At 39.0% G+C, this 24,893-nt stretch overlaps 1 protein-coding gene and 1 long non-coding RNA gene across 8 annotated transcripts in view; both read right to left on the bottom strand.

The window, feature by feature from the left end:
• Nucleotides 1-3,076: 3,076 nt before the first annotated feature.
• Nucleotides 3,077-8,235, bottom strand: LOC106045290 (uncharacterized). 2 transcript variants are annotated; one of them, XR_001212710.3, is made up of 3 exons: nucleotides 6,689-8,235; nucleotides 5,985-6,070; nucleotides 3,077-5,015 (listed from the first exon to the last, which is right to left on the bottom strand). It is a non-coding gene; the product is annotated as an uncharacterized lncRNA (long non-coding RNA). The 2 variants fall into 2 exon arrangements; XR_001212711.3 differs by having other exon boundaries at nucleotides 8,086-8,235.
• A 3,294-nt stretch (nucleotides 8,236-11,529) lies between these two features.
• The window catches only part of CUL2 (cullin 2), a 49,239-nt gene continuing 35,875 nt past the window's right edge, over nucleotides 11,530-24,893 (bottom strand). For 5 of the 6 annotated variants that reach the window (XM_048076613.2, XM_048076612.2, XM_066991496.1 and 2 more), the window contains 9 exons: nucleotides 24,566-24,694; nucleotides 24,385-24,471; nucleotides 23,710-23,862; nucleotides 23,252-23,329; nucleotides 20,456-20,522; nucleotides 19,617-19,819; nucleotides 16,745-16,846; nucleotides 15,906-16,022; nucleotides 11,530-12,139 (listed from right to left, as the gene is read on the bottom strand). In XM_048076613.2, the coding sequence (XP_047932570.2) occupies nucleotides 12,008-12,139; nucleotides 15,906-16,022; nucleotides 16,745-16,846; nucleotides 19,617-19,819; nucleotides 20,456-20,522; nucleotides 23,252-23,329; nucleotides 23,710-23,862; nucleotides 24,385-24,471; nucleotides 24,566-24,694 (1,068 nt within the window). In that variant the 3' untranslated portion in view covers nucleotides 11,530-12,007. The other variant, XM_066991498.1, reaches the window with a different exon arrangement.

The following is a 24,893-nucleotide window of genomic DNA, read 5'->3' as shown; positions in this document are numbered from 1 at the left end:
GTTACCTGACCACAGGCATCTCCAGAACTTCTCAGCAATATCTGAACTTTACTGTAGTTGGATGATGCTCTTGAATGTTCTGAGGAAACAGCAGTAGATAGGGGGGGGTTGTTTTATTGAATTTGAAAAACAAGCATCTCAACTAAATGTATTTTATATTTAATTAATTTCAAAAGTTGTAACTCTTATTTTCTAATTCAGATCTCAAGGATTAATGTATTTTTCAACTCAGATATTATCAGACAGCATTAAAGTAATATTTCTTCTCCTTGGTAAGCACAAAACAAAATTGAAGAAATTCCCAAAACACAGTCAATGCTCTACCTGAGGGTTGAATAACGAGGCCCCAACTTTACACACAAAAGGCTCGCTGCCACCAGAGGGGCACATTGCCTAACCCCACTCAGTTCCCTCACTCCTGCGCACAAGCAGAAACATCACTGCCAAGCTGATTTTGGTATCTTTATACCATGCTGACGTTCAAAATGCTGAAAACTTTTTCATCTCCGGTGTGCTGAAAATGCATCTGGTTCTATAAAAAATGGTATTCTGTAGCACAACTGGTTAAAATCTTTAGGACAACTTATAATCAGAGAACGTAAATATTTCAAACTGATTAGGGGAAGGCAACGTCTATAGTTTGTTTTCTTTAAGAGTTTCTTCTGCTACAAAATTGGAAAACAAACAAGCAACAACCAAACCATAAAGACATTACAAAATAGCAAACAACATTCAGACAGGAACTTCAAAACAATCAGGAAGCATTAAGCAGTGCAGTACTAGCCTCCTAATGACAGGATTTATTACATCCATTTTCTGCTGTCACATCTTCCTCCCCCCACAATGATTCACTGCAGCTCGTTTCAAATGGGACCACAGGTGCAGGTCCCTGGCTCCATTCCCGGTCTGCTCCTCTGCTTCAGGGCTTCTCCCATTTTCTCCAGCCCACTCCTCTCAATACACACATGGGATTCACACACAGCACTGCTGACCCATTTCAAGAAAACTGGAAGGAAAACTTGATACCTGCACCTGGAACTCTTGCCGGTTTCACTATTACCAGCTTGTTCCCAAAATCGAGTTTACATTTCAAATTCCACTCACATGCATCACCCTTAGCTGAGGAGCCCTTTGTTTTCAACAAGGCTCTGAAAACTCACAGCATCACGTACTCCACACAAAATCAAAGGAAGGAGGTTTGGGGCTGAGGAACTTAGGGAGGGAGGATATCAGCAAGCTGTGTGGAATCAGACACCAAGTGTCTCATTTGTTACCTGTACAAGCTTACTAACTGCCCAGGCTGTAGGTTGTTTTTTTCTTGCTCTAGACAAAACTGATGCACCACACACAGAAACACTGCCAGTATTTCTGTACTGTCAGCTCAGTGTCTGTCTATTCTTTATTTCATACACTGCTACATCCCCAAACTATTTTTGTTCACACTTCTAGAGTCCTTCTACCATGAAGAGGTGATCCTTCCCCTTTATTCAACATTGGTGAGGCCGCGTCTGGAGTGCTGTGTCCAGTTCTGGGCCCCCCAGTACAAGAGAGACATGTGCATACTGGAAAGAGTCCAACAGGGGGCCACTGAGATGCTGAAGGGACTGGAGCGCCTCTCCTGTGAGGAGAGGCTGAGGGAGCTGGGACTCGCTCAGCCTGGAGAAGAGAGGGCTCTGGGGGATCTTGTCAATGTCTATAAATACCCGAAGGGAGGCTGCAAACAGGATGGAGCCAGGCTCTTTTCAGTGGTGCCCAGAGCCAGGACAAGAGGCAATAGGCACAAAGTGGCCCACAGGAGGCTCCATCTGAACACCAGAAGCTCTTCTGTGCTCCGTGCAGGTGATGGAGCCCTGGCACAGGCTGCCCAGAGAGGCGGCGGAGTCTCCTTGGAGACCTTCAGGAGCCACCTGGACATGGCCCTGGGCTCCCTGCTCTGGGTGGGGTTAGGCCTGGTGGGCCCGGAGCTCCCTGCCAGCCTCAGCGAGTCTGTGATTCTTTAACAGTGATTTGGCCATGAATAGCTTCACACTGTTGTGGTTTTACCTTCTACCTGCTTCTCTCTCCTCCCTCCAAGTGGTGCAGGGGAACGGGCTATGGGGGCTGACACTTTGCCTCTACCACTCCCTCATGGTCCCTCTCTGCCCCTGCTCCACGCGGGGTCCCTCCCACGGGATGCCGTCCTTCCCGAACTAAGCCTGCGGGGGCTGCCCACAGGCAGCAGCTCTTCAAGACCTGCTCCCACACGGCTCCGTACCACGGGGTCCGTCCCCCAGGAGCAAACTGCTCCAGCACGGGTCCCCCACGGGCGGCAGCTCCCCCCAGACCCCCTGCTCCTGCGGGGGCTCCTCTCCACGGGCTGCAGCTCCGGCCCGGGGCCTGCTCCTGCGGGGGCTCTCCATGGGCCGCGGCCTCCTCCAGGCCACATCCACCTGCTCCACCGGGGGCTCCTCCACGGGCTGCAGCGTGGAGATCTGCTCCGTGTGGGACCCATGGGCTGCAGGGGGACAGCCTGCTCCACCAGGGGCCTCTCCACAGGCAGCAGGGGAACTGCTGCTGCGTGCCTGGAGCACCTCCTGCCCTCCTGCTGCACTCACCTTGGGGGCTGCAGGGCTGCTTCTCACTCCTTGCTCTCTTTCTTTTTTCTTGCTTTCTTAAATCTGCTCTCCCAGGGGCCCAACCAACATCACTCGCTGGCTCAGCTCTGGCCAGTGGCAGGTCCAATTTGGAACCTTCTGGAGCTGGCTCTGATCTGACATGGGGCAGCTGCTGGGCTCTGTTCACAGAGGCCACCCCTGCAGGCCTCCACTACCGAACCCTTGCCACATAAAGCCAAGACACACATCTATCTTGCTTCTTAGTTTTTGTACCTTTTTGCTGTACCTGGGCTGCACAGACTTGCCAAATATCCCCCAAATACTGACTCCGCAGTGGAGCGCATGCCCTCTCCTCCAGCATACTCCCAGTGCCCGCTGCTGTGGACGGGGGCTCGGGAGCAGCCAGGAGCAAGCAGAGGCTGTGCTGCGGGCAGGGGGAGCAGCCCCAGCAGAGATGCTGCCACCTCCCAGCACCCAGCCTCTCCGACACAGCAACCTCTGCTGGCACAGGGCTGCAGCGGAGCTCCTGCTGCAGCACAGCCAGCGTGCACCCAGACCACCTCCCTGCTAACAGAGGGAAGCACCGCATTTTAATTTCTTTGTGCTTGCCTCCCAATATTTGACCTTTTCAACGGAATGTATTTTCACACTGCTCTCTCCCCAGTCTCAGGGGCTGGAAATGTTCTCATGAAAGCAGAGCTTCTCCTGTAAGAATACAGTTTGAGGAAAGCACCCAACTTTCCACACTCTAATCCAGAGTAATGCTGTTGCAGAGCTAGCAGGCAAATTACATTTTACCTTTGGCTTCAGGAAAGATGAGAACAGCCTGCTGATGGAAACTGCCCCAAGCAGGCTTGACAACTCTCTGCCTTCTTCCCCAAATTTTCCCAATCAGCCAACAACACTGTTGAATGAAGAAGTTAACAATCCCACTATGTGAAAGCAAAGCAGCGGAAAGATGCCTCCCTTCGATGCTGTAGCTTCTCCAGCAGTGATTTTAGTGCAGTTGTTATTGAACGTAACAGCTGTTGCTTCCTCCATCAGTACAGACAGCAGCTCAGAAAGGAGTTTGCCTTTGTCTTGCCTGCACTCCACCCAGTATGTAGCTTAGTGCAGGTTTTCACAAGCACTTTATCGAAGAACATTTTAGAGGCACAAAAATGAACAAAACAACCCCGAAAGGATTTCTAAGGACAACAAGGAGTTACTTAACTATATTACTCTAGCATGTGGAGGACTAATCGATGGCTTGCAATGCTCTGTAGAAGCAGAACCAACAACGGCCTGCATGGGCAGGATCTAAAGTGATTTTTTAGTTTCATAATTGATGTACAAAACAGCGGTCTCTCAGAAATTACCAATGGCGAACACACGAATAAATCCTGTTTTAGTATGCACAGCTCACATGGGTATGACAGTAACAAAATCACCCTGTGAGGAATGCTAGGCCAAACTGATTGCTACAAAAATAGACAGGAGTAGAAAACTGACATACAGATTTGAAAAATAATAAATTTAAGGCACTATGCATAAATGCCATGTACAAAGCACCTTAATGAGGCAGCAAAATCTACGAGGGTACAGCAAGAGAGAAGAGCTCCACATAGGTGTCCACAGCAGGAGCAGGCCCTGCAGAGGAACAGTTTTGCTACTTCTGGAGCTCCGCCAAGCCCAGCGTTACAGACATGGACCAGCACAACAGCTGGTTTAGACAACGTGGACGGAAATTCTGGAAGATGAAAAACCCAGAGGTTCTGTCAGCAGGAAATCTGAATTATACGTCGCATAAAAAACCCTCCAAAGTAAACTTTGCGAAGACCAACTTTTCCAAACTCTGCATTTTATTTCACAACAGGATTTATGAACGGATCAAAAAGGGCAAAAGCAAACCCGTGCATGAAGCTGCTGTTCTACCAGCCCTATTTTCATCTTTGTCAGTGCAGGTGACCCACACAACCTGTTGCTTCCTGTGCCACCTCAAAGATAAACTACGAAAAACTTTATCCAGTGAAACCTTCTAATGAAGTGTGAGACAAATAAAATAAGTTTGATCTGCTCAAACTTGTGCAACGGAGCCACATCGTGAAGCCATGCAGAAACATGTGGTAGATGCCGCTAGGGGATATGTAGTCATAGAGCGTTTCTACGCTTCTCGGCATTTTTACAGGCAGTTTACGGCCTCTGTCCCTATCTTAGAATTAAGCCCACACGGGTGACGCCTCCTGTGCCACCTGCAAGCCCGTAGCAGCCGGGCAGGCCGCCCGAGCAGTGCCCAGCTCTGAGGTGCGCCGTGCCCCTCGGAGCCAGCCGGCAGAGCCGGGCCTGTTGGGGCAGGCAGGCCTCGCGCTCGCAGGAGCTGCCCCGGGAAGGGAAGTAGATATTCCAGCTCTGCCTGTCAAGTCTGCATTTCAAAGGTTGTGCCTGGGTGTGGGAAAGAATAAAGAGGGTCTGTCAGTCCACATGCAAAAGCCCACACTCTTTTGCCCTAACTGCCAGACTCTGTCATTTGGGACCGGAATTCATGTCCCCACTTGCCCCTGCCCACTTCAGTAAACACCAGTCTCGCTCAGGGACACGTGCCCTGCTCCTCCTCCATCCTATCTGTCAAACTACGTACGTGTATTTTAAAATACGCACCTCTTAATTTAAGCACCTAGTGCTCTGAAGGAGGGAGGACATCCAAAACAGGCAAGGCCTTGAGGAAAGCGGGCTGATGAGCAGCTTGTGTAATTTGTCAGTTACTTTATTCAAAAGTGAATGAATTTGTGGGGTCTTCTTAATGGTAGAGATTTTTTAAGGCTACAGTCTGCTTTTATGCAGATGGAAGGTTAAGGCTACCGTTGTTCTCAACGGGAATAATACACCTTCCTAAATCTCTTTCAGCAGCTGCAATGGGCACGTTTCTGATTCACAGCTATGACTCAGATTTTAAGCAGCACATGCTTTGTGGGTGTACATCTATTCCCTTCAATTTGTGGCTACAGCAAGGCTTACGTACATCATTACCAGTACACTAAAACATGTGGCAGCAGACACCCACCTGGGGAAGGAGAGAGAGAACCTCACCTGGAAGCTTTGACATGAGTCTACAGGTGAGGTTCATGGATGGAAAGAAGAAAGGAAAACAGATGAACTCAACTGAAACTGAAACATAATGTGAAAACTACCTGAGAGTTCTTATCCTATATACTTAGGAAGTTATAAATGATATAACCAACACTGGAAGACAGGCAACAGCAATCTGCCACGTTTCAAAACAGGCCTCAGATCACTCCTCTTTAATAACTGTTGGCAAATACAGTGCCACTGTTCACAGCTGCTGAAAAAAAATAGCTTAACACACATCAGAACAACCAGCTTCCACCTAAAGGTTATAATTACAGTGTTTACCTGTTCAATGATTGGGCTAAGAACAAGGCCTCTTTCAGATGAAAACATGCCCAAGTCTCCTTATGTATCCATCGCTCCTGTAAACACTAATACATCAAAAGTGTGGTTGGATAAGAGTCAGACTGAAAGAATTGATCCCTTAGCTATGCAGACATTAGGAAGCCTTTCATCCATCTTCCTTTACTTTCTGTAGTCTCAAAATACAGAAATTTCTGCTCCTGCTATGTAACACTACATTAGAGAAGATAAGGGCGAGAAATATTTATGGAAACACCAGTGTATTATTTTATTTATCTCAATGGAAGAGTAGAAGGAAGGGCACACAGATAAGTATATCCCTCCTGAATTTAAAATACCAAAAGGTATTTCTGGCTAGGCCATGAAAGGGTTTATATATGGCAAATTCATTAGATTCTACTTCACTGGTGGTTCAAGTGTAAAGTTTTTACTTGATAATTGTAATAGTAATGCACACACAACCTTATTGTCCAACATATTACCATGTTAATGCAAGCTGTTCATCACTTGGTTGTTCAGAACAACCTAGGGAGCATTTCAGTTTTGATTAACTCACCTTTGAGAGCTTTCAGAGCTTTGATAGCTTTTGAGCTTTCAGTCAAAAGGGTCATACAGAAGGTGTAGGAATGAATGGTGAAAGTAACTTCCTGAAGGTCTAGAACCGTTTTAGAAGTGACTATCAGTACCTCTTGACTTGCTTCTTAGTACTGCTCAGGCTTAGAAGAGTCCTTTACTTCTCTGGTGCATATGCAAGACTGGACTTAGTGGGGAGTCTTAAGGGAGCTTTCAAGTCTTGTGCTGCGCACTCCTGTGACAGTTGCTAAGAGCAGCACAGTTATGTCAAATGCACTGCTTCTTTGAATATCCTAACAGACTTCTTCAAATGTGCAACAAGTCATCATCACTACTGGACTAAATAGTAATCTTGTTAATCACATATGCATGTTTAAACTTTTCAAAGATATATAACAAAAATATAACTCGAGTACTTCTAAAAGCAAGTCCAGCTGGACTGCCTCTTCATCCACCTCTTTCCTTTAGCTGGCTGTTGTTTTCTTACTATTGATGCAAGCGTGAGTTCCGTGGAGCAGACAGTAAGAAATGCACCTCTAAGTTACATGAGCCTGCTGACTTTTATTGTCATTTCTTCACCACTTTAAAAGCATAAATACACACTAGTGTTTAGCAAAGTCTTGCACTGTTTTAAAATTGTACCCAAACAATGTTTTGATGCTTCCTCTTCTTTTGCCTAGCAACACACAAAACCTCTGTTATCAGCTTGAAAGTGCAGGATAAGTTCCAATTTGTTAATTATAAGACCAGATTATAAGGCCAAATACTCAGTTCAAAAACAATTGCTTCAGGAGAATGTTTTCATAGACTGTTATACAATAGATTAATTGACTATAGGTAATTATCATATTTGCAAAGCATGGACAGTCCTAACATATTTGCCCCAGGGTACTCGTGAACCAATACTGTGCTGTAAGGATTGCTCTTAACTTTAAGGATAAGAAATGGATTTTGAAGCATAGCTGAAAAATATCAGCTTATAAATTGTATTTCCCCTTTGACTGATTTCTCTGCTCTGCTCCTTATTTGGAAATGCAATGTACTCAGTAAAAGACTTCTTACAAAGCATATGTTCAGTAAAGAATACTATCAGGTTTGAAAACTGTTTCTCCTGTTATGCCCATGTAAGTACCTTTCATGCTCCAAAAGCATTGTATATATGAACATAATGAAATATAGGCACACATTTTTCTTTCCTAGAATAACCCTGTCAATCTAGAGACAAATTAAAACCTCACAGAAGTATATTTTCAGTTAGCATAAGAATTATCAATAATGCCCAGTACCACAGGCAAAACGCATTTTCATCTTAGAAATGCATGAGATGTATCAACGTATCATGCTTCCAGACTCAGCTGTGTGGATCCCAATGAACTAGTGGGTCATACATGTTAACAGGCCTTTAACAAAAAAAATCCACACCTATGTCAGTTAAAAATTCATGGCATTTTTAGGCATCTTCTGTTCTTATAACTCGCCCTTATGTTAATACCATTACCCATGAAATTACCCTTTCTAGACGTATTTAGTTGCCAGGTTGCAGCCCTACACGATACGCTGCATCACTGCGTGCCAACAATGACTTCAGTGACCTAACCCAACCACAGAGGGCTGAGGCTTTTCACTACTTCTTTCCTTAGGGGGAAGGTGTGAGTTATAAAGTAGGATTCAACACCTTTCCCAGCTATGGCTGTGTTTCCCAAGAGGCACTGAAAAGACCGAGTTTGTGTATAATTATGAAAGACATTGTCTGGGGATGCCAATTGTGCTGAAATATATGAATGTTTTTAACTCACTAAACAAGTCTCAACTCAGCAGCATGCTTATCTAAAAAACAAAATACTACTTTTGATGTTTTAGGTATGCAAAAAATCAGAGATAAGGTAATGCTAAAACCTTACACGTTCGGGCTGGAGCAGTGAAGTGGCTGTTTTGTTTATGAAGTGATTTTGAAAATAAGTTCAGTAGAGCTTTTTCAAACTCAAGTCTTACAATTTTGGTACTACAATTCAATTTAAATACAGTTTTTATTAAACCTTTAATGAAGAAACAAGCTTAAAATCTGTCGACTCAGATCACAAATTACAAGGTAAAATACATTTGCTTTCAGAAGCTTTGGTGCCATTGTTTGTTTTTCGGAGAAGGGATCTGATGATTCAGTGTTCAAGCAATATTTTTTAATTTTTTCTATTGTGTCATAGAATATTTCCTCTATTCTTTCTTTTTCTTCCATAAGTAATAATGAATTACTTTTTATAAAGGACAGATTTTTTCACACTGAAATAAATTAAAAGTCGCTGTCGTGAAAATCTATGCTAACGTGTCTCCTGTTTGCTGCACTTAAAGACACGATAAGCATGCCTGCTGTCTTTCAACACCCATATACAACTCTGAACTACCACTTTGGATAGCGACCTACTGCACTACATTTAGATCAAAAAACAGTTATTAAAGGCAAATTCAATTTCAAAAATCTGTATCTAAGTGCCATGAATATGGAAGAAGTGTTTAGTGCCATTCATTGTTTACTGCCCTTTATTTGCCTTCAGCAAAATCCACATAAGAAAAACTTACCATGTCATGATGCATTCCCTAGTTAGCCACGGGATGTTTACTATATACTCTCCAGAGGACATATGAATGTGAGGCTACTTAAGAAAAAGGAGACAGGAACAATCTGAGAGGCAGAGAGAAGCCAAGCCATTCATACAGTGAAGAACTAGAAAAAGAAAGAAAACAAAAAAAAAAGCTCCCTCCTAAGGCTTTTTCCCTTTGAAATTAATTCTTGCTCTGTGGACTTTTAGTAGGTCATGAAATATCAAAAGAACTGAAAAAAAAAATAAAATCACAAATAATACATATATTCATATGCACCCAAATAAAAATCAGCAAAAATAGAACATTTGAAGTTAATACAGATCTCATCAATGACTAACAGCAGGCATAGCCATGAGAAAGCTCTTTTCTGCAGCAAGTATTCAGTATGTTCATGCTCTTAATGATCTTAAACTTTAATTATTTACATTGGTAGAGTTAACACTTTTAAAAATTACACTTTGCTTGTCTGATACTGAGCAGTCACCATGCCATCCCTGATGAACAACAAAGGACACGAAATAGCCCATGGACTCCTTGTCCCACCCAAACTAGAAACCTGACTGAGTCAGGGGAAAACATGAGATAAGTAAAACCATAAGAGTTAGGAGGGAAAACAAGAAAAATGCATTACGGGCTTATGTGGAAACAAGTATAGGCATCTACCCATGTAGTGTTTCTACCCAATACGTTACAGAAAGAACACACTTTTCAGTTACCAGTCTGGTATATTCTTTCCCAGTAACAGTGTGGTTTCACAAGCCACTGAACTATACCTTCAATGTTTACAACAACCATTCCTAACTCTTTGTGAACTACTGAACTTAAATTCCCTCAGACATCTGTTGATTTTCTCTCGTAACATATTCCTGCAGTGAGATTAACAAGACAGAGTAGGCCTTACTAAGAGTAGAAGTTAGCTGAATCTCAAGAAAAGGGAAAGGCTGTGGATGTGGACTGCCTTGACTTCAGCAAGGCTTTTGACATCGCTTCCCACAGCATTCTCCTAGAGAAACTGGCTGCTCTTGGCTTGGACTGGCGTACGCTTCGTTGGGTTAGAAACTGGCTGGGTAGCTGTGCCCAAAGAGTTGTGGTGAATGGAGTTAAATCCAGTTGGAGGCTGGTCACTAGTGGAGTCCCCCAGGGCTCAGTACTGGGGCCAGTCCTCTTTAATATCTTTATCAATGATCTGGATGAGGGGATTGAGTGCACCCTCAGTAAGTTTGCAGACGACACCAAGCTAAGTGCGTGTGTCGATCTGCTCGAGGGTAGGAAGGCTCTGCAGGAGGATCTGGATAGGCTGGACCGATGGGCTGAGGTCAACTGTATGAAGTTCAACAAGGCCAAGTGCCGGGTCCTGCACCTGGGGCACAACAACCCCAAGCAGCGCTACAGGCTGGGAGAAGAGTGGTTGGAAAGCTGCCTGGCAGAGAAGGACCTGGGAGTATTGGTTGATAGTCGGCTGAATATGAGCCAGCAGTGTGCTCAGGTGGCCAAGAAGGCCAACAGCATCCTGGCTTGTATAAGAAGCAGTGTGGCCAGCAGGTCTAGGGAAGTGATTGTGCCCCTGTACTCGGCTCTGGTGAGGCCGCACCTCGAGCACTGTGTTCAGTTTTGGGCCCCTGACTACAAGAAGGACATGGAGGTGCTCGAGAGAGTCCAGAGAAGGGCAACGAAGCTGGTGAGGGGTCTGGAGAACAAGTCTTACAAGGAGCGGCTGAGGGAGCTGGGGTTGTTCAGCCTGGAGAAGAGGAGGCTCAGGGGAGACCTCATCGCTCTCTATAGGTACCTTAAAGGAGGCTGTAGAGAGGTGGGGGTTGGTCTGTTCTCCCACATGCCTGGTGACAGGACGAGGGGGAATGGGCTAAAGTTGCGCCAGGGGAGGTTTAGGTTGGATGTTAGAAAGAACTTCTTTACTGAAAGGGTTGTTAGGCATTGGAATAGGCTGCCCAGGGAAGTGGTTGAGTCACCAGCCCTGGAGGTCTTTAAAAGATGTTTAGATGTAGCCCTTAGTGATATGGTTTGGTGGAGGACTTGTTAGTGTTAGGTCAGAGGTTGGACTCGGTGATCTTGGAGGTCTCTTCCAACCTAGATGATTCTGTGATTCTGTGAAATCGAGATATGCACTTAAACATAGGTGGTTTTTTTGTGTCTTGTGTTTTTTTGCAATCATATCAAACATAACATCATACCTGGTACTCAGTTTTATATACAAGTCTTATGACAGTTTTTACAACAGATCTACTTCAAAGGTTATTCAAAACCTGAACACAACATTATTTTCAATCTTACCAGCCTCAATATTATTTACAGAGATAAATGCTATATCCATTTCTACAATAATTAGAGACACATCATATAACTTTATTTTTTTATTTGACAAGCAGCAGTATCATGTTCTTTTTTTTTTTTTTTTACATTTTAATGTAGATACAATTATTAGGTTATCTGTCATATTACAATATTTAGTTTTTTTTTTCTTTTTTTTTTTTTTTTTTTACTTTGTCTTAAGATACATTAAAAAACATCAACTGCAAACGTGAAAGGGAAGGGGAAAAAAAAAAAGCATGGTACCCAACCAAATTTCCACATTTCAGCAATACTTCACTCATTCTTTTAGTAAAGTTTTAAGAAATGTCATAATGACATGAGCTTGAAATATCTATAGGCATTTTCATTGACGCTCATGACATGGCACTGGTGATGTTGTAAACAGCAGAAAAACAGGGGCTGCCAAGTGACCAATTATGGAGGCACAGGCCTGCCTCTTCCCACAGGAACACACCAAACAGTGACAGCAATGATCTCCTTACAATCATACCTGCAGGATAGCAACATCATGCTACATAACTGTATTCGTCTGCAGAGGCCTGGCTTCGCTCTATGTACTGTTTGTCTATCAGAACTTCAATACACTTCTTAATCATGCTGATACTTGGGTTAAACCTAGCTCTTGATTGGCTAATCACCTGCAAAAGAAAAACAAGTTTTATGTGTTATTTTCATTTACAACAGTTATAAATGCAACAGGAAACTCAATAAGCACTTTAAGGGAAAAATCAGTTTACTTTTCTTTTAAAGTCAAGATTAAATAAATACAGGACAGTTAATTTATAACAATAAACAAAGCATCTCTGTACAGTAGTGTCAAGAGACTTAAACTGACTGCTTAACTCATTGGTTCAGTTTGCACATTAACCAGATTTTTTCAGTCCTCTTGCTTGCTTAATTTGTTCCGGTACAAGTGAGGATAAATATCCAACTTAAAATTGATCTAACATTTCTTCACTTTTATTACTATTAGTACAGTTTAAGCAAAGCGAAAGCATTATAAAACCACCTGTGTCCTTTCCAGTATCTATGCTGGCTCTTCCTAAGTTAGGTACCTTTTACTTCCGTTTATATACTTTTGTTGTTCTGTAATATTTCATTTATGGACTCCCAAAAGTCTTACGAATTTATGGACTTGTCTTCAAGTCTTACTTGGAAAATAAATGCCTAACAAATATGTTAATCTTAGTTTTCAGAACAGTTTATACAATTATGAATGGTTAAATTTCACTTGACCAGTTTTCTCAAAACTATTTCTAAACCTGAACCAATTTCCCTCTCATGCATCACCACCTTTGTTGTTAGGAACGGACAGAGAAGACATTTTCATTTAATAAAGTTTTGTGAATCATGTGTTTTCTTTATGGCATTACAAATAGTAACTGACATGCACGCAGATAAATAGCAAATTCCCCCGAAGTCTGACTAGGATCTTAATAAGGGGTTACTCATTCTTGATTAACAGTTTAAATGTATTAAAAATGCAAGCCATCCTCCTAGACACTATTGCACTAGACAATCAAATTTGTAAGATAAAGTAAGATTTACTTTTTAAAAAATTTGTTTTGTAAAGTTACACTACAACATTGTTGTTTCAGTTGCCACGCTGTATGATGTAAGCTAGATTTGTTGTGCTGATTCCTGCCATGCCATGCTGCATACCTGGTCCTGAAAGGCACCTGAACCCCTGAAGCAGCGTAAATGGAGTCCCCACACTCCCACCACTGACATCTTTTTCTCATACAATTTGAGACTATCAGGATGAACCTTTATTTATGTCACTAAAGACCATCCTACAATTTGGCAAGTCCAATCCGGCTGTGCTGGAACTTTTTAACAGATACAGTAAAAAAAATATTTATGGTAAAATCAGATCTATATGTGCATTGCAGAAGAAACTGTAGCTGCTGGCTAAACTTCAGATCTCTCTTAATAGTTTTAAATTCTATGGGTTCTCTTCTAGGTAAGTGAGGAAATGGTGTGTAGTAACACAACATCTACCTTGGAGAGTTTTTGACATTTAAACTTTTGCGGCCAACTTGTAGCAAAGAAAGTTACTATTACTTTCTCCTTTCTACTTCCTAGCAGTGGGAAGTGAGGGAAACAAAAGACCTAACTACTCAAGTGTCAGAATATATTTAGCCTGTAGTTTCACATTTGTTCTGTAAAGAAAGTGATTTTTATTTCAGCTGGACTTCCTGTTTTCTTTACAACTTTTCGTGGCTGGCTTTGTCCCAGCTCTAGTGAGGAGCTGGAGCTCTCTGCGAGCCAACAGAACTCACCAGGTAGAACTCACCCAGCAGAACAAACAGAAAGCTCAGAAGAGATAGTTTTGTTGGGCTAGCAGCCAATGGTCTGATAAGTTCCACAGCAGTCAAATGAGAAGAAACTAGGTAAAATTTCCACCTATCATGAAATTTTCATTTTTAACGTTAAATATACAAAACCTGTCTCCCCACAATTTGCTCTACAATCTGGCAAGAGTATCTGAAGTACCCAAGAGTCCATCTGTATCCTAGACTGCAGAGTAGATACCTAACAGATTTTGAAGAACCTAGCTCATACGTCCTAGTTAAAGTTTAGCTGAGGAAGCATGAAGATTGGCACAAATCCAGACAGCTAAAAAGCACGAAAAATTAACTCTAATGGATTTTTGTACTGCTTCACATTACTGCTTGAAGTTCTACAATTGCTCATTTAAGATGACATCAGGTCTCCACAGTACATTGCAACATAGATAAGAATTATTTAGAAGTCTAGCCTTCAGTTTTTACTTATATTCTGGGTGGATTAGAACATTTAATATTAAAAACTGAGAACTACAGACTAAATGAATAAGGACACGATTTTCATAAATTTATAGGTCATAAATTTAGTTAAAAGCTAAAGTTAAAAAAAACTATACAAGTTGATGTGGCTGGTGATAGATAAATGGGGCACCAACTTTATTCTGTGCTGTTTTTTAAGCTGACTTGCTATCAAGATATTCACTTTTCTGGAAAAACTTGAAAAATCTCCTGATGTTAATAGACTGTACTATTCTGCAAGAGTACTGCACGAGCAAAATGCAGCATAAGCATGTCAGATACTGCCTCCTGAGCTGGACAAAGAAGGAAATGACCATAAAGTAGTTCTTCTGTTTCTAAGCTGTCCAAGTTTGTTCTCTCTTCCACCATTTAAACGGGTCTCAAGTAAAGCACACTTTGAAAACTTTTTTAAGTTGTGAATATGGGGGAAAATATTTTCAAAGATGAATCAGGGCTTGCCTACCATTTTCTAGTTTTAACATAAAAATCTTAGAGGATTTCATCATGATTGTATGAAACAGAAGAGCAAATAAACAAAGGTTTTGAGAAGTAATCAAGGCCTATGCTGCCTCATCTTTTAGATGTTCAAAATCAGATTTCTTAGGTTAAGCTTGCTTTCAGAGAGTTTGTGTACAAACACTATTTATTTAAAGATCCAAAACCTTTCAGATGTCTCGTGTTACCAGTCAATATGAAAGCTCTGGACTTACAAGCTCTCTGCAGCTGCTTATTTTGCTTAGGAAATAAAAAATAATTGGCAATTATGGTAAACTAATTTCTCCATCACCACAGGACAGAAAGAATACAGAAGACCTCAAAATGACAGAATGCCTCTCCACCATGTTCAAAATAGTCCAGAAAAGCAGGACTCTATTCCCTCTCCCACCAATCTGCTCTGAGGCTATCCAGCAAAGCTTGGGAGACACAAGAACGACTTGGAAGGTTGAGAAAAACTAGGGACTGGTTGGTATGAGTGAAGGTTTGGTTGGAATAGGAAATGCAATTAGGCAGGCAACTATCACAGATGGAAAAGTAGAAGAAAAACGAAAGAAATAACACCTTTTTCCAAGCCAGTCCATGACAGTTCACAGATCATTAATTTAGAATACAAAAAATCTAGACAACTGTACTGCTGCTAAAATAAAGATTAAGAGGTGCACGTCTACATACTCAGACAACTTTTAAAATATAAGCCATGAATTAGAACAAAATCCAACTTTACAATTAGAGCTCAAAATTGGCGAGGTGCTTCTGTGGAAATGTAATGTCTAGAATATCCATACTCAAGTGTCTTCAATTGAACCTACAGCTCTGGCAACGATTCCTACAGGATACAACATCTGCAGGTATAGAACCAGCCAACTGGGAAGAGCAAGCACAGCACTAAAGCATTAAGCATCTCTAAGACATATTTACAGGGCTGAGTGATCACAGGTAAGTGCCCCAGTACTATGGTTCCAAGTAGACTCCATTGGAATTCTCATCAATTTCACTGAAGTATTAGTTTTGACATGGGAGTTTTGTGGTCAGATGTTTTACCCAGCTATCCTGAAGATTTTCCTCCAAATCATGCTTAAGAAGAGGATTTTTATCTTACCTCCTGAATAAGAGCATTATGTCGCAACACTTTACGTGCTTTCATGATACGGACTATAGCAGCTTGAAGATACATTTTTCTGTCTTCATCTACAGCGCTTCTGGTCTGTTCCATCTCCTGCGATATAGGAAGAATGGTAAAGCTTCAAATATAGTAAGATCAACAAACACGTCATAAAAGTATCTTGAATCTAAACTTTTTACTTTATTAAAAGTGGTCAACTGATATAAAAATCTAGATAAAGATCAATGTAAAGCGCTTCTGTAAATCAAGAACACCAGGTTTCATGAAAGTCAGCAGGTAGGTAGGAGGAAGACAGCCAAATCAGATTCTGCTATGGAGAAAAGTGGGCAAAATTTACTGTAAGATATTGAGTTTGTCGGCACATACGTCTCTTGTATACATGTCTATGTCTTAAGAGATATAGAAGGAAACTGGATTATCAAAATTTGAGTTGATTATAGTTGATGGACACAAAACCATATGAAAACAGAGTTCAGTGGATCTGCTGTTTCTGGATTAAATTGCTTTTATAAACACTACCAACAAAAGAGTCTCATTAGATAAGACAAGGTGAATGTCAATTCAGTTTGGTACAAGAGGAATAGCTCTTGTTCATTTTTTATTCTTATTCCCTAACCCTTTTTTTTTTCTACCTGTATTTTAAGTACAAAAAAATTGCAGTGCTTAAACTGTAAACTTAAACAATGTTTTCACAATGATATAAATCTTACACAGAGACTCTTATATCTGCTTTTACCAACCTAATACAATCAATTCAATTTTAGAAAAATAAGCTTCATAAGCTCTTCAGTTTACAAACATCAAAAAATACTTGCCTGTGGTGTGTCTTTCTGCATTGACGTAGTAATTTTAAATTTCGTTCGTTTACTGCTGAAGTTCATATTTAATGAAAACGTAGACTCTGCCTCTACATCTTCCTGCAATAGAGAATCTTTTTAAAAAACAGAAATGGAACCAAAAAAGAATAAGCAGCAAGGATTTGCCAGGATAACAGTTTACTTAGAAAAATCACAGGTAGGGGCTTGCATACATACAAATAATTACAGTGGATTTGTAGTTGAAAATTCTAAAGAGCCACTTGAACCAGGTTAGTTTTTTAAGTTACAGTTTAACTAACCTAGAAATACAGTCTATTTTACAAGACACTATAAAAAACTCTGATATACATGAGTACTGTTAATAAGTCAATATTATGAATAGAATAGTTCCAGTCCGAAGGGACCTACAAAGATCAAGTCCAACTGTCAGACTACTTCAGAACTGACCCAAAGTTAAACTGTCATTAAGAGTGTTATCCAAATTCTTCTTAAACATGGACAGGCACGGTGCATGAACCACCTGCGTAGGAAGCCTGTTCCAACATATACCTACCATTTTGGTAAAGAAGTTTTTCCTAATGTCTAGTCTGAACATTAAGAAAAACTTCTTTACTGAGAAGCAATTAAAGCAATTTCAGTTTTAATAACTGAACAGCTGTTTTAACTTATGGTTTAATACTTCAATAGCTTATCTTAGTTGCAAACACTCTCCTTTTAAACACATTTTTGTCCCTGCAAAGAAAGTAGGATTTGCATTTATTTATGGCAGAACCTCAAGAGAGCAAGCTATTACTTTCACAAACATTACTAAAGTTGCCTTTAAGAACTTAAGGAAAAAAACTAAACATTTTATGTTGTATCAGAAACAGTTGATGAACTGCACCTTCTACAGCTCCACAACTGTATGCAATTTCTCTTTTTTTCTCATCTGGATCTCAATTTTTTCCCCTACACATGTCAAAGTCCATTTCTTTCAATAAATTTTAACTATTCCCAGCAGTCCCAACACCTTTACATTCAACTAACAGGATGACCTGAACAATCTTTCCAATTTCCAGGCAAGAGTCTGTACAAGTATTACCAATTTCCAGCAGAACACAGTTACCGGGCTTCTTAGACTTCGGAATCTTGCCAAACTATGGTTGCCTCAAGTGCAAATACTTGAGCAAACTCTTAAGCAAACACTGTCAATATTTATTTAAAAAATATACCAAATACTATTACTTTTAATTTTATACTCTGCAGACATTCTCTATTAGAATATAACATCTAGTCATATATAATATCTAGTATAGAAAATTTAATACGGAAGGGCAAAGATCAACAGCTTTAAAAATGTCATTAAACTTTAGTGCTGTTGTGTTTATATGGTTGAGTATAAAACAAAACAAAACCAATAAAGATTTTGTCAAAACTTTGTTTAAAAAAAAAAAAAGAACAAGCAAAAGCAAACTGCAGTATATAATACATTGTACTTTGCTGTGTAGCTCAGACACAGGTAGAGAGAAGTCAGTATGTTTAATTTCACTGTTTAAGCCACTGAAGTTCACTGGCTTATCCAATGAGTAAGCTGATAGACTGCATACAGATCAGCTTTCAAATTGCTGGACGGAATGCAAAGAAAACAGAATCAGCTAATACGTTTGAATACAACAGCCTGTAAGTTAAAGAACCAGAAAATGCAGTGGTAAACATTAAAAGGTAAAAGGACTGGAAAGCTATACCATTCAGCCTTCAATGACATATGCTTAAAGAAACTAGATGAACCTTATATGGCAGACAAATAAATGTAAATCCTTTAAATAATGGGCAACTTTCTAAGATTATGAAAAATCTCACTGTTTTCTGTAATAGCTCCCAGTGTTATATTTCACCCATGGTTTAACAGACATCTTCCCAGCCACTGTTCCAACCTGAGCTCATTTCTAGATATTGGAAGCATGTCCTATGCTTCAGCCAAGCATCAGATCTTCCTTGCGATCTCACTTTCCATTTTCTAACATTTTCCTGGTTAAAAAAAAAAGCAGCTATCAGAGCAGCTTTGGATTTCTTCTCGTAAGCCAAGTGAACAGCTTATCAGTTTGTTCTGCTTGATACTGTCTGAATAACTTGGGCTTTCTGGGCTAGCTGGAAGCACATACTAAAGTTTGTACGGTATGCAAAGGCACTTCTGTAGCATTACTGACGTAACAGACTTCTGTGCCCTTCACTGCATGGGGAAAAAAGGTAAGTGATTTGATGTACGTCATACAGAAGTGTGAGGCAGAGTCAGTAATAGTACCTGTATGAACCTTTGCCTTAACCACAAACAAAGCTCAGATGTTACTAGAACTCCATGAAACTCATGGAAAGACAGAGTTTGGCATAATGCAGCAAAAATCCTCTCACACAAGCCCTCCTTGCTGTCTGTCCTCCTCCCTCCTTCTCCTGTAACATGTCAGCCAGGAAGTATATGGTTGCTGTTACTTTCAGTCTCTTAACCCCACAAATTTATTTTAAGGATCTTTTTAAGTCATTTTGATTTACTACTCAGGCTCCTTCCTGTGATCCCACTACTTTGAAAGTGATGTATTTAAAGAGAATTCCCATCCAACAGTAGTGAGTTTAAAGCCACATGGATTCAACAGGAACAATAAACAGTCCCAGCATTATTACCTTTTTAGCAGACCCTGCTTTTATAGGCATATAGACCAAAGATAGTCTACTTCTTCCCCTCTTTCCTTATAAATATTTGTAATTGCTAACAAGGCCCATAATATGTTAAAAAAAGAAAAAAAGAGCTGATTGTTTTGTATTAAAAAAAGCCCTTGACAAACAGTAGAATGAAAAGACTGAGAACATGAAACACTTTTATATCATTACTGCATACCTTGTCTGAGTCATGGTTGATCATTTTGACATCGAGTAAGGATTTGATAGTTTTTGTCAGTTCCTTCTCATTCATTTGTGTGCTGTCCTGAAGCTCCTTGTAACTGACAGTTTCACTGTTGTTGAAGGCAAGCAACACTGCCATTTGGTATGTTGTCACCATGGCTACATACGGTTTGCACAAATAATTCATTTTTACTTCACCTGTAATGATACAAGTAGTATTTTATAAACTGATTAATGTGCTGAAAAGACATCTGAAGCCTAACTACTAGAGCTACTCATACAGTTCCTACACACATGCAATTCCAGACATGCAATTCAGACCTCAATATGGCATGGGAACATGAAAACCGATGTTGTAAATTTAGACACGTAGGATACGGTTTGCAAAAAAAAAGCACTCATTAATTGTGAATACCACAACAGTAGTGTTTTCAGGAGAAAACTGAAAGCGTTGAATTTGAATAATGCAATACAATTTAAAGTAGTAAAAAAATTCCAAATACCCTCAATGCAACACTGCAACACGCAAGCTTCAATTAGTAACAGCTTACACAGAATCACAGAATAGTGATTAAAAAAGGCACTGAAGAATGTGCATTAAGAACGAACAACTCTAGTTTTCCCTGGATTTAATAAATCACAGGTGACATGCAGGTTTACAAACAAATTTTGGAAATACTAAATAGCAAATATTATATTACTTAATGATGCAAAAATAATAAACTGACTTAATATGCAGTGTAATGTTCTACCTCCAATGTCTGCCGTCATTTGACCTTTAACAAACAATTGCCAGTTGTTTAGAGCATAAGTTAGCAAAGCTTTTGTTTTTACCTGTACAAAGATAATGTAACCAAGTAAGCTTCCTTCCACTAAAATGTTGACTGTAGAATAATTCAAACTGCAAAACAAGATGAACTTCAGTTAATCACACATATAAACTTACAATAGTTTAATATCACACTAACACTCCAGCAAAGAAATACTGGTTTTATGCTCACTGTATTAGACACAGACCTTGCTGATAAGTTCATGACAGCACCTTCTTTTAGAAGACGGGTGATTGAGCACCAGCCAGTTAGTGAACTACTTGAACACATTAACATACCACTTGATGACTCAATCAAAAAGATTGTTGAGACATTCATACTCTCAAAGCATAAAATATTGTAGCTAAAATTAGTGTAACTTGACTGAACCCAACAGAGTTCCTCAATGTTTATCAATCTTGTTATGTTTTATCATTCTGTTCCTTCCAATTCCATATGAAAACAAATGTATTTTTGTTTTTTCACCTTGGTGAAATCAAACCTATATTCCATGGCTTTAACTTCATTTGATTTGTCTTGATTTAAAATCAAATCAGAAAATCCATTTTACTGATTTTTTTTAAGCATCATTACAAAAATGTAAGCTTTTAGTTAACAGGTATTTCCCACAGCCAGCTATGCAATGATGAATCTCATCCTGCAAATCTCAAGATGAATCTCATCTTATGTTCCTCAACACATTTTTAGGGGAAAATTTCAAAAAAAGCAAGCTTAAAGGCAGGTATAGTTTTTGTCACTCTTCCAGTTTCGGTTTCCGACTAGACACAACTAAACAAATGGAAAACATCTCAGAACCAAGAAACAACTAGGAATCCTTAAATTTCTGCTGCCAAACTTGTAAACCTTCAAAAACTTCCAAAACCTATTTTCAGAAAGAAACACACATTTATGATTTAGAAGGTAACATTTCAAACTTATGTTGACATCAAAAATTGAAGCATCTCCTTAAAATCAGTATTTTAAAATTCTTATTTCCTAAATTGCATTAGTAGTAATATTAACTTCTTCCTGATTTTTTTTCTTTTTATAAGAATTTATAGTCATTATGGAAAGTGTTACATCAGTCACTCTGGACAGCAACTTTTCCTGATATTTAAGATATAAAAAGACACATAAACACATAGAAAACCAAGAATATGAAAAAATCAACCTCTGAACAAGAAAAGGACTTAAATTAAAAATTCCTCTCTTCCTTTAGAAACATGGGACGACTTTGTTCCTTGCTTTCGTGCAACTGAAAATTAGCTATGCAGTTTGAAATTTTGCAATAAAGTACACAAGTCTGGCATCTATAAATGAGATAGCTCTACAGAAGACTCCAGAAATGCCATTACCAGAAGATTCTTTCAAAACTACATTTACCTACATTTAAATATAATTTTCATAGAATAAGAGAAGGAAAGGCATATATGACCGGTGGATTGTGGTAAGAAAAATCAAGTTTACAGAGAAGATGCAAAATTATCCTACTTTCGTATTATATGCAATTTATCAATCCTGCTATTCCTGGAAACTAGTATGCAGTGCAGAGATAGAAAACAAAAAACAAAACAATCAAACAAACAAACTTGGAAAATAAAGGAAACACTGGATTTTGAAGAACAAGTAAAGATATTCCAGAATGTTAAAAACAAATAAACAAAAAACTTTCAAGGAGACGGCTTCCAGGTTACTTGTTCTGTGGGCTAATCAGACTGATGGAGAAAAGTTACTCTGACAGAAAAGAATTTCTCCAAAGGCTAAAGAAATTTATGGTAAGGCTTATAAAGATCAGATTTTATTTTAACATATGTAATAAGTCTGACCATTTTTCAGAAGAAATAACACTGGGAATTTTAGTAGACATGGCATTCTCTTGGATGTCATCTGAAAAGAACTGAAATTTGGCTAAAAAGCTAACAGAAAAATTAAAATATGAAATGGACCATAATCCATACAGACATGAAGGACAAGTCAGACTGCATAGTCATTGCCAAGTGCCTGGTAAGCGTTAGTATTTTTTGTTGTTTGCTTATTTTTATTTGTTTAGGAAAAAAATCCAGACATTTTGCCCTCATACTGCCTATTTGAAAGGAAAAAGAAAGTAAGGCGTGCAGACTAATCCTAATGTTAGGTCTAGCTATTTTTTGGCAATGAGAAGAACTCTGGCAAATTCAGTCTTTCCTTAAAATTGGATGGAAAATCCTCACATCCCAGGTAGCCAGCGCTACCATTTAGAACGTAACAATATAATCAAAATTAATGAAACATTCCACCCGTACAAAACAGAAATAATTTTAAATAGCAAGAGAATATGTGGCCAAAGCTAAACTTCTAATGTTTTGAGAATTCTCAAAATTATCTTTAAAAGAAGTTTGCATGAGTTTGATTTTGAATGAAATGTGGCTCATATGAAATACATGACAAGAAAGTTGTATCTGCTTTTTAATCTATGAATTCTATGCAATTTTAATATTACTTTTTATATTATATCTAGATAATTTGTTAAAATCAGTTGGAATTGGTTTTAAAGTTAAGAATCAAGTCAGTTCACTTGATTGTATTTAGTGGCATTTTCCTCTTCGATCACTGAGTGTAGAAAACAGAAGAAATAAAAGTTATGCAAATGCATACATGGAAATCAATATGTCATTTGGGTGACCTTTCCAAATTTCATATAACTAGAGAAAGGGTAGCCTTGATTTACAATCAAAATGAAATAGCTCCGGTTTTCCTCTGTTAGAGTGATCATCATAGTGGTGTTTTTTTTTGGAGTTTTTACATTTTCCACATGTTTACAAGAAGCCTCCTACTAACCTACCATCTGTACACTTTTTTCCAGTTCCTGAGGAATTGCAAATGTAGAAGAAGGAGCCTGAGTTAGAGGCCATGCACCAGCCTAAGGGTATCAGGAAAAATGAAAGCATTAACATTTTCACATGATATATACATCAAGAAAAAAAAATAACACCACTAAATAGTTTTACAATGTATATTTTCATAAGACACTCAACTGAGACCAGAAGTTTGAGCACTGCTCATTACGCGTGCCCCAGTGAGACGTAAACTCAGGTAAAAAACACAAGGCATTTTGCATCACTACTATTTAGTGTGCTAGCAGGTTAATTTTAAAAGTTAAAACTAGGAAAACAAACTATTCCACACTGATCACAAGGTGTCATATGAGAAGTGTTCCTAGTTAGAAAAATATTTCACTTGATATCAAAACATAAAAAATGAAGTACAAATAACTCAGTAATAATAAACATACATTAGTACCTGTAGAACATATATCTGAAAACTAATTCCCAAATCTATAATCGTGTCTTGGTTTTTGATAAAGTTGTTGAATTTATTGTTGAGATCAGCACTAACACTCATGTCTGTATACATTCGATGCAGCTTGCTGGTAAATTCATAACCACAGGCTTGCTGTGAAAAAATATTGTAATAAGTTTTATTGTGAAAACAATACTTATTAAATAAATAATGCACATTCACACATTTATAATATGAGTATCTAATTAGTAGAAGTGTTATATACTGTTTACAGAGAACACCACGTATAATAGAAAACAAACACTATGAAAGAAAATTATCAAATTTATCTTAATCCTGCTTTGTACACATTAGTTTAGATGAACAGTATAATTTCTTATAAAATTGAAGGATAAATCTAGTTTATGACAGGCTGCTTGGTACTTTTACAATATAAAAAACAGGCTATTGAACACACTTTATAAAACTACCCAAAAATCATAAAAAAAACTTTCATATTTAAGTGATACTTCACAATATATCTTTCATACACTATGAAAAACTTAATTTTTCTTTTCAACTACTGTAAACAGAATCTACCAATTACTAAGTTATCTCTGGCACCCTCTGCTGCTCCCTCTCAACACCACATTCTCTTATGCTTGTTTACATTGCATTAGAAGAGGATTACATTACCTTTAGTTTATTAATCATGGCTTCTTCAGAGTCCATAGACATAGACAAACCATGAATTAACCTTTTTGCCAACATTCTGGCATAGAACTGCAAGGCAAAAAAAAAAAAAAAAGACATGAGGATTCTTGAAAGTATAACCACATTGTTCGTGTATAGTTTAAATTTGAATATCAAAAGTTACCTTTTGGAATACATCTTTGTCATCTATGTATTTGAACACGGTAATGAAACTTGTAAGTTTGTCTTCTACTTCATTCTCTGTCATTCCCTTCGCTGACTTCTTCAACAAGTTGTCACAGTATTTGGCCAGCTCAAGTTAAAAAAAGAGAAACCCAAACCTACTTGTCAAGCTTGAGAACAAATGTATACCAAAGTACTCTTAAATTCTACATGAAGGTTAAAACATGAAGTAATTCACAGTCCATAGTCTCATGTTCTATTATAAGGGCTGTATTCACAGGTAAAAGATACCAACTACACACACCAAAACCACAAATTCTGTATTAAAA

The sequence above is a fragment of the Anser cygnoides genome, chromosome 2, assembly GCF_040182565.1.
Source record: "Anser cygnoides isolate HZ-2024a breed goose chromosome 2, Taihu_goose_T2T_genome, whole genome shotgun sequence".
Taxonomy (NCBI): Eukaryota; Metazoa; Chordata; class Aves; order Anseriformes; family Anatidae; genus Anser; species Anser cygnoides.
This window is presented reverse-complemented; position numbering and strand designations above follow the sequence as displayed.